Source organism: Cebus imitator, unplaced genomic scaffold, assembly GCF_001604975.1.
Source record: "Cebus imitator isolate Cc_AM_T3 unplaced genomic scaffold, Cebus_imitator-1.0 Scaffold60, whole genome shotgun sequence".
Classification (NCBI taxonomy): Eukaryota; Metazoa; Chordata; class Mammalia; order Primates; family Cebidae; genus Cebus; species Cebus imitator.
Genome location: NW_016107375.1, coordinates 5,667,706 through 5,678,288, shown reverse-complemented (window position 1 = coordinate 5,678,288; position 10,583 = coordinate 5,667,706). Strand labels below are relative to the sequence as shown.

At 44.0% G+C, this 10,583-nt stretch overlaps 1 protein-coding gene across 2 annotated transcripts in view; it reads right to left on the bottom strand.

Annotated features, from left to right (window-relative positions):
- PSTPIP2 (proline-serine-threonine phosphatase interacting protein 2) overlaps positions 1-10,583 on the bottom strand; it is a 103,875-nt gene that overhangs the window by 61,873 nt on the left and 31,419 nt on the right. For both annotated transcript variants that reach the window (XM_017529709.2, XM_037738986.1), the window contains exon 2: positions 6,605-6,705. In XM_017529709.2, coding sequence (XP_017385198.1) covers positions 6,605-6,705 — 101 coding nt within the window. The remainder of the gene's footprint in view (positions 1-6,604; positions 6,706-10,583) is intronic.

Here is a 10,583-nt window from a genome sequence, read left to right as displayed (position 1 = left end):
GACAGAGGAAGACATGGGAGTTACACAGGTGCAAGGCAGGACATGCCAAGGATCGCTGATGACACCAAAGACCAAGAGAAAGGAATGGGACACTTTCTCCACTAAAGGCTTCAAAACAGCATGATTCTGACAACATCTTGATTTCGGACTTCTGGCCTATGGAATTGTGAGAGAATAAATTCTGTTATTTAAAGCCATTCAGTTGGAGGCAATTTGTTTCAACATCCCTAAAAAATTAATATAGTACATAATGGCTTGACTGTGACTTGGCCAGCTAATGCACAAAGAAATCTGTCATTCCCACCTGTCAATATGTCCTTAAAGCTGTCCTAAGAAACAGCCAACCACAGTGAGGGTCCCAGAAACAGAGCTGTAACCAGGGCAGGTTGATCACAGCACGTACAGGAGCTTATGGGGAAGAGTACAGAGTTCCAAGGCACTGGGGCTGTGGATTCCCCAGAACAGAGGTGTAGCTGCTATTCTACATGTGGCAAAGAATTCTGGGCATAAAGCGGTTCCAAAAGCATGCTTCCCTCCTCCCTACTCAGGATCCCATTCCAACACACAATTAAGAGAACTGACTTGGCTGCCAAGTTTCTATTCTCCTTTGTAAAATATACCCAACCTTCTCAGGAGACCATTAAATAAAGTGGAAAAACCATCATACATGAAGGTACCATTAAATAAAGTGGAAAAAATATCAGATACCGTACCTGGCTTTATTACTTACTGATATTGTAATCTTGGGCAAGTCATTTAAAGCTCACTCAACTTCAGTGTTCCTATCTGTAAACAGAAGCTAATGATATATTCCCCACTTGCCTTCTACACCTAATATAACAATATTAGTAATGGTTATGGAACTCAGCTAAGGTCAGTGGGTACCATTTGCCCACTATGTATTGTATACCAGCCACTGTTCTGGGCACAGTGTAGTGATTAATAGCACAGATTCTAGGACCCACATTTTCTAGGTTTGAAACCATATCTACCACTTATTTGCTGTCTGACCTTAGGCAAGTTCTATAACCTCTCTGAACCTCAATTTCTTCAATTATAAGATAAGGATGAGAAAACTTACCATACAGAGTTTTTATGAGAATTAAATAATCGATACAAAACACACTATAGGCTGGGCATGGTGGCTCACGCCTGTAATCCTAGCATTTTGGGAGGCTGAGGCGGGTAGGTCTTGAGGTCAGGAGTTTGAGACGAGCCTGGCCAAGATGGTGAAACCCTGTCTCTACTAAAAATACAAAAATTAGCCAGGTATGGTGGTAGGCGCCTGTGATCCCAGCTACTTGGGAGGCTGAGGTAGGATAATTGCTTGAAGCCCGGAGGCAGAGGTTGTAGTGAGCCGAGATCGCACCATTACACTCTAGCCTGAGTGACAGAGCAAGAGATTCTATCTAAAAAAAAAAAAAAAAAAAAAACGCATTGTAGCTTGCATAGAGTAAGCCTTCAATAAGCAGCAGCTAGTAATACAATCAGCTGATTAACCTTAATGTTAACCTTAATTTTATATTAACTTTAATTTTATAGTTCTCATTTCCTGCTCATATCAGGAGCTCATTATATTACATTTGGCCACATCTGGGGATCTGACGGTGGGAGAGTCCATGGGCTTGGGCTACCAGGGCCAAGATGGCTTCATTTTAATTGTTAACCAGTTGAAAGACTTCAGACTAAAGTTCTATGTAAAATATCTCCTTTAAAGAGAAATAAGGCCAGGCACGGTGGCTCACGCCTGTAATCCCAGCACTTTGGGAGCTAAGGCGGGCCAGATCACCTGAGACCAGGAGTTTAAGACCAGCCTAGCCAATATGGAGAAACCCCATCTCTACTAAACATACACAAATTAGCTAGATGTGGTGGCACATGCCGGTAATCCCAGCTTCTCGGGAGGCTAAGGTATGAGAATTGTCTGAACCCAGGAGGTGGGGGTTGAAATGAGCTGAGATCGCACCACTGTACTCCTTCCTGCCTGGCTGAGGAAAGGAGAGGAGAGAGGACAGGGGAGGGAAGGGGAGGGCAGGGGAGGGAAGGAGAAAAATAAGAGGAAAATTTTACCAGGTCTTGGAAAGATGAGGAGAATTTACTTAGGCATCAAGGAAAAAGAAGGACTTTCTAGGTAGGGAAATACTCAAGTAAAGATACAGGCAGAGACATCCAAAGTGTGCTCACCAATAAACCTATCTGGCTGAAACAGAGAGAGGGGGTATAATGAGTGAGACTGTGTAAACAGACAGAAAAGAGAAGGAGAGTGTGTCTGTGCTGGGAAGTAGCCCATCTCTCCAGATACCCACCAGCCCTTTTGCCAGTGTTGATGAGTCATAAACACACGGCTTGTGTGAGATCCCCATCCTCACCAGCCCCTGGAGCCATTCTGGGTTCTGTCACTTTCTAGATTCCCCTGGTAAATTACTTAAACCTCATCTACAAAGCTACACTTCTCTGCAAAGAAACCTTGTGCAGCCAATGTAAGAGCCAAACGGACGTGTAAGCCTCAATGTTATGGTTATATTATGTAGCTATTCAGATGTTGGCTGTGGTTGCCAGTATCACCGCTATTACTGTTATGCTCTTCCAGCTGAGAGAAGGGTAAACGAAATAAATTCACAATTTACCAATCCACTGATGGAGTGTTTGTTACTCTGTTTTGTAACTTACAGTTAATATGTTACAATATTAACAACTATAACAATTAATCATAGTAGTTATTAACAATTGTTAACAATTATTAATTTGCAACAATTGTTACAATAACCCTGTATAACTTTTCTCATCCTTATGTTACAATTGAAGAAACGGGTTCAGAGAGATTATGGAATTTGCCTAACATCAGACAAGTAATAAGGGGTAATATGGTTTCAAACCCAGGAAAGTTGGACCCTGGAATCCGCCCTATATATCTAGCAAGACTTCAATAAACAGCAGATATTATATAATCTCATTTAATCACCTCTAGCTACCCTCTGAGCTAAACTTATTATAATTATTATCATTATTATCATTATTTTGAGACTGAGTCTCACTCTGTTGCCCAGGCTGGAGTGCAATGGCACAATCTTGGCTCACTGCAACCTCTGCCTCCTGGGTTCAAGCAATTCTCATGCCTCAGCCTCCCAAGCAGCTGGGACTATAGGCATGTGCCACCATACCTGGCTAATTTTTTGTAGTTTTAGTAGAGATGGGGTTTCACCATGTTGCCCAGGCTGGTCTTGAATTCCTGACCTCAGGTGATCCACCTGCCTCAGCCTCCCAAAGTGCTAGGGTTACAGGTGTGAGCCACTGCACCCAGCATAACCTTATTTTTATATGTCTGCCCTGGTTGCAAGGATCTGCCCTATAGGTGGTAAGAAAAGCAGCCTCCCTGCCCCTCCAGGGCAGCACGTGGAGTGGCTCCTTGCACTGGAGTGACCGTTCTGTCCATCCCCACATGAGTGCAGATGAATTTACTGCAATCCGTCTGGGTACAGCCAAGGAAAAGGCTATTTCCTAGTTTCCATAATGGAGGTAAAATGTGGCACCGAGGAGCGCAGTGCTGGGTTCCATTCAGGGACGAGCAGGGGGAGGGAGCTCACCAGGAGGTACAGTATCTCCCCCTTCCCCTTGCCGCTTTCTGGGCAGGTTAAACTGCCAGAAATTCAAGATGCCCATGGTAAAACTTTGACACTTTTGGAAAGTCTTAAAAGTGCCCCATTCGATATAGGGCATGTTTAGCCATGTACCATGTAAAAGTTTTATAAATGTATGTGTATTAAATTTGATGAACTCAAAATAATAAATAATGTATGACATTGGACAAGAGGTGGTTGTTCAAAAATAATTATTACATATGACAGTCTGTTATCTCTGTCCCTGTATTTGTGTGTGTTTGCCTTTCATTTCTAAGAACCACAAATATCCCAGGGTTCTACATGTAATTTATGACAACTCAGTCAAATAATGTTTAAGACTCAAGGAGGATGTTTCAGTCATATTAGATTATGGCACAAACACAGCCGACGGCGTCCCAGTTCCCAAAAGCATCCTGCACCCACCAGAACAAGAGGAAAGCTGGGCTACCACTCCTAGAGGACTGTCCTTCTGCACATGAATTACCCTTGAACAGGACGCAGTGGAGGAACAAACACACAGGCTCAGTGACAGCAGCTTCCTTCCTGCAAGCGTGCCACAAGGAACAGAGGCTCAAAGCCAAGCAGGCCACACACTCAGGGGCTGCATCCCAACACCCAGGGCGTGCCTATCTGACATTCTGATCTAATGTCTGCAGATTCTTCCCGAAAACTGGAAAACACGAGACTGACTTCTTTTTGCTATAAAACCCCAGGGGGAAAAGAGAACATATACCAGAAATACAATATAAATAATCAATAGTTTTTATTCTCCCTATAGTTCCTCCTCTTATGTATTTTTGTGAATCATTTTTTAAAATGAGATTTTAGGCCAGGTGCGGTGGTTAATGCCTATAATCCCAGCACTTTGGGAGGCTGAGGCAGGAAGATCACAAGGTCAGGAGATTGAGACCAGTCTGACCAACATGGTAAAACCCTGTCTGTACTAAAAATACAAAACTTAGCTGGGTGTGGTGGCATGCGCCTATAATCCCAGCTACTCAGGAGGCTGAGGCAGGAGAATTGCTTGAACCTGGGAGGCAAAGGTTGCAGTGAGCCAAGATCTCCACACCGGCACTCCAGCCTGAGCAACAAAGTAACACTCTGTCTCAAAAAAAAAAAAAAGAAAAAAAGAAAAGAAAGTGAGATCTTAGCTTCAGGGTTCTATTTGGACAAGTGTTTTTCAACTGTGGGTCACAACTCATTTGAGCCATAAATCAATTCAGTAGATTATGACCAGCATTTTTTTTTTTCTAGAGACAGGCTCTCACTCTGTCACCCAGGCTAGAGTGCAGTGGTGCAATCATAGCTCACTGCAACCTTGAAATCCTGGGCTAAGTGATCCCCCAACTTTAGCCTCCTGGATAGGTGGAGGACTAGCATTTTTAAATTAAACACAATTGGATAAAATAACAGGGTAGTCCTGTTTCACTGTTTTGTTTATGCATGTGTGTACTGGGGTGGCTGCATAAAATATATTTTTTATTGAGGGTCACATTCAAAAAAGTACGGAAGCCCTGATTTAGACAAACCCCACTGTATCAGGGGGCCCTTGGATGGTCCTGCCAGGCAGGCAGTGCTGGGTGCCCTCAGCCAACAGTCACTTCCTTCCCAGATGTATTCCATGGCCATTTCTGCAGATGTATTCCAAGGCCATTTGATTCCCAGGAGGAAATTTATAAAAGCCATAATTGGTGGAGGAACAGAAAAAAAGCAGAGTCTTCTGCAATCTCTAGATCCTTCATGCTCATGAAACTCTATCCTAGCACTGCTGAAGGAGAGAGGAAGCTCCCCACCAGTGTTTGTAAAAAGCAAGGCACACTTTTTAACTGGGGGTCAACACTGTCAACCATCTTGGGTAGAAAAGAAGGGAGCTGCTTCCTTAAAGGGAGAGGAGCAGCAGCCAACTCCACAGCACTGACAGTGGCCAAGCCTCTCTCGGTTCACCCCTCCTCAGGCCTCCAGGTCCTCTGGACCTTTGGGATGACTCAAGGAGACAGGCCTCACCATCCAAGGGCCGGGTAACCAGTGTGAGTAAGTTTGATCATTACCTAATCTTCTCTTGAGTAGAAAGGGAGAGTTGATGGAAAACTCTTTGATGTCTGTATCTCTGGGTTCTGAGTCTTTCACTTACTGCCTTACAAATAGAACCTGTTCATTAATTTTCAAATTAATTAAGATTCATCTTGGCAAGGATCCTGATTTTTGGCCCCAAATTCTCTTATATTCCTTCATCTAGAACCTCTGTAAAATGGAATATTCTAGATGAATAAGTTTCCACAAAACTAAGTCTCTTTAAAGAAAAAAAGTCTTATCCATTTTTAAAAAGAAGAAGAAAAGAAAATCCTGTGAACCACACCAGTTACCCATGGATCACCACGCCCTGGCACCCCCAGGAGCTTTGTGATCGGCTCCACAGCTTTCCCATGGCTCCTCATCCTCCTGGTCTCTGAGCTGGAATCTGCCTGCCTCTAACCACTTGGGCCATGTGATTCGCACCTCAAGCTTGCAGTTCTCCCAGATATCCAGGTACTTCTTTACCTGTCAAATCCACCTCACCCTCTGAGGACCACCACAAGGACCTACTCCTCCATGAAGCCACCCTGTCCTCTTTATTTTCTTCTTCCTTTCCTCCCTTCCCTCCCTCCCTTCCTTCCTCCCTCTCTCCTTCCTTTTTCCTTTCCTCTCCTTTTCTTCTTTGCCAACCCTCAGCAATCTCCTCCCATGGGGTCTTCCGGTGTTATTTCTAACACACTACTAAGTATATTTTGTTTCTTAATACAATTTGTTCACGCTTTCATCATACATCTTATGTGCCAAATTGGTTTCTAAGAAGTATCATATACTTCTCGGGTGTCACTCCATAACCTAGAGTAGAGGGTCTTCAGAACATCAAACACAAATGAAAAATAGGCCATTGTTCCTTGTCCGTGTGGGGACATCTTGGCCCCCCTCTTGACCTTTTCAGAGAGGACAGAGCATCATACCTTTCTTTTAGAAAATCTTCAAACTCTTTGCAGTTCTTGCGGCCATTGTTCAGATGCTGGATGATGCTGTCGTAGCCGATGGTGCTGAGGATGTCTGCACTCTGGGGAAAAGACAACATGGGGTCAGACCAGGAAAGGAATGGAAGGCAGCCCCAAGGCCGGTGAGAAGATGGGACAGAAAAGGTGGGAAGCCAGCAATGGAACGTTGCTGAGTCACTTTGAGATGGCGCAGGGACCCCACCTTAGGAGCCTGTCAGGCTGCTTTACCCTCACCATGGAGATAAAGGAACATGTTTCAATTCCTTCAAGGAAAATTCCAGGCATCTAGCTAGCCCTGCAACCAGAAATTAGGGAACTGAATGAATAATCCACTAAAAAAGAAGATAATAATAACTTCAGTAACTTCAACTATAGCCACCCAAGTAAGTCATGGTCACAAGATATTTGGTTTCCTATAGAAAGAAAGATAACATCTTACACACATCCTTGAGTTATTTTTCAGAAACCAGGACTCCCACTCGATGACGAATGCTGATCACACTCATGTTGACCTTCAACAGATTGGAACCAGAAAACGGATGAGGAAATTCCAGAAACTCCTCAGTCCCTAACTCACTTTGGAATCCCCACTCATTCCTACCTTTAAAAACTCTTGCCTGTAAGCCATCATGTCCCTTCTCCTTGCTTGGCACCCTGCAATAAATGCCTTTCTTTCTGTAACTGCAAACCTTTGTGTCAGTGTTTGGCTTTGCTGTGACAAGTGAGCAGACCCAAGTTCAGTTAACACTTTACCTCCAAGACACAGGTAGCCAAGAAGAACAATGAAAGAAGTAGAAACACATGTAGCTGTGAGTTTTGTAATTGATGAGACTGAAGGGCCATAAAACTGGAAGTAACAGATAAATCAAAGGCACGTGGGTGAGGGAGCTGGCTGGCCCGAGGCCCCTCTATGGATCCTCTACTCAAGCCCAAAATCAGGCCTGGCTTATGTTTTGTATTTTTAGTAGAGATGGGGGTCTCTCCATGTTGCCCAGTCTGGTCTTGAACTCCTGACCTCAAGCAATCTGCCTGCCTTGGCCTCCCAAAGTGCTGGGCACAAGCCGCCATCCTTGGCCAAAATTTTTAATTAGCAGTTTATTTATATTTTATTTTACTGTCCTCTCCAAGGTTGGAGGGAGCAGGCTGAGTCCCCCAAACCAATAGCCTCAGATGCAGTACATTTTAAAAATCAAGCCAACAAGTCCCCAAACCAACAAATCAGTATATTAAGTAACACTCCACAGTGTCCACTAAGGAGGCTGGCTCCCTAGTTTCTACCCCCGAATGCATACAGTGGGTTGTCTGTTTCAGACTATAGTCCCTGAGAAGTTGGCTAGCTGGCCTCTGGGTGTGCCCTGGGGAGTTTTGAACTCATCCACTCCATCCTAGCCAAGGTAAACCAATCCTTCCAAGCCCCAGTTTGCAGAAGGAAGTATGGCTCTGTATGGGATAAGGGGTTTCTAAAGATACCTCTCTACCCAGCCCTGAATACTAGAAAAGCAGAATTTCTCTCTTCCATTTGCTGCCACTTATGATGGCCTAGTTGAGCAGACAGCAGTCCCAGAAAGACCCAGTAGGACACAGGCCTGGGGCTGATTTCAACTTGACAGCCTAACAAGCCACATTGCCTTGCACTTTTTAAACGGACCTACAAAAGCATCATAATTTTTACAGGTTATGAATCTAAGTTAGAAATGTTTAATTCTATGCTTTGTGACTGATGTTTGAGCAAATCTTAGAAAGCCCAAGCAGCTTCCACCAAAGCTTCACTTGTGCACTTGTCTCTTCCATACATACCCCTCTGTCTTAACCAGGAAGGCATCTAACTGCCGCTGAAATGCAGCGCTCAGCAGCAGCTCTAAGAGGATGCTTACATTATCCTCTCCTGAATCCAGATCTAGACCCTCAATTCCCAGGTTTTCTGGAAGTCTTCTCTGAGCAGCCCCAGTTCTCCCTTCTCTAGATTCTCAGAGTCCCTAGCATCTGAATTCGTTGTTCACTATCATGACTGTGAATACCTTTCTGCCCCAACTCTACTGCAAGTGCTTGCAGCTTCTTTCAAGCCTTGAATTCCCTCGCACCTCCTCCCCCAAAAAAATCTATCTTAATATTATTCACATCAAAGGCCTACAGTAAAATTCGACAAAATGAAAAGGCCTCTTGTGCTTGCTGCCAGATGCATCAGAAGAGACAATGAACAGATTCCTGAGTGATCAATGAATAAGTCCCAAATGGTCAGTGTCAAAATTGGTTTGTAGACAGGAGTCTTTGCTCTTCCCAGAGGAAGACACTGGGCTTCCTGTTTTCTTTCTTTCTTTCTTTCTTTTTTAATTTTGAGACAGGACCTGACTCTGTCACCCAGGCTGGAGTGCACTGGCATGAACACCGCTCACTGCAGCCTCAATCTGTTAGGCTCAAGCAATCCTCTTGCCTTAGCCTCCCAAGTAGCTGGGACTATAGGCACACCACCATACTTGGTTAATTTTTTTTTTTCTTTTTTAGTAGAGGTGAGGATTTGCTGTGTTGCCCAGGCTGGTCTCAAACTTCTGAGCTCAAGTGATCCTTCAGCTTCAGTCTCCCAAAGTGCTGGGATTACAGGCATGAGCCACCATACCCAGCCCCTTTTTCTTAATTAAGGATGTGGAAGCTCTTTGAGTAGGACGGCACGGGTGGAACCAGGCCAGGGTTTCCTGGAAACACAAACAAAAACCACAGACCTCCCAGATGCCAGGCGTTAAAAAACCAGAATTGCTGCCTTAGAGGAGTGGCTGGACTGCAGACGCAACCAAGAAAGGAAATCCCCAGGAGAAAACAAAAAGTGCTGAAGGGCATGTTCAAAGTGCTGGAGCACTTGGTCTGGAAACTCCTGCCTATGGTACTCAGAGAACACAGGTGGTAAGTTGACTGACAAAAATAAAAATAGGAGGGCCAAGCAAGAAAAAGGGCTCCACGATACACCAAGACATCCTCTAGCATAGGTATCTATTTTGTATCATGAGTTAACATCTTTTAAAAAATCAGCTAACTCCTTAACGCGTATCTGGATTATGCCCAAACTATCATCCACAGTAGTTTCCATATTAACCGTGCTTGAGAAATGTCTGTTAATTACATATCAACTAATATGAAGTACTAAAATGTTTACAAAGCCAGCATAAGATAGAGTTCCTGCAATCAGTTCCTACCATTCAGAGAGTTAGTAAAAGACATGTACATAAAATAAACATGTGTGCACAAGGAAAATTAGAAACTAGTATTGAAGACTATATAGAGAAAATATTTAATGAATGCAGTAGACAAGGGAGGACAGGTTAGGGTCATCAGAGATGAAAATAAATAAAATTTAAATTGAGTCTTTTAAAACTACGGGCACTGGCCAGGCACAGTGGCTCATGCCTGTAATCCCAGTATTATGGGAGGCCAAGGCAGGCAGATCACGTGAGGCCAGGAATTCAAGATCATCCTGGCCAACATGGTGAAACACCGTCTCTACTAAAAATACAAAAATTAGCTGTGTGTGGTGGTGCGTGCCGGTAGTCCCAGCTACTCGGGAAGCTGAGGTAGAAGAATCGCTTGCACCCAGGAGGTGGAGGTTGCAGTGAGCTGAGATGGTGCCACTGCACTCCAGTCTGGCGACAGACTGAGACTCCATCTAAAATAAAAAAAAATATAAAACTGCTAGCACTCACCAGAGAAATTGGAAAATATTTCAAACCAATGGATAGCAAAATAAAAAAGAAAGAAATATGTAAGATATAGCAAAACAGGGAAACTTATAGTTATAAAGCCTTATATTAGAAAAGAAACCATGATTTTAAAATTAATGAGCTGCCGGGCACGGTGGCTCAAGCCTGTAATCCCAGCACTTTGGGAGGCCGAGGCGGGTGGATCACGAGGTCAAGAGATTGAGACCATCCTGGTCAACACGGTGAAACCCCGT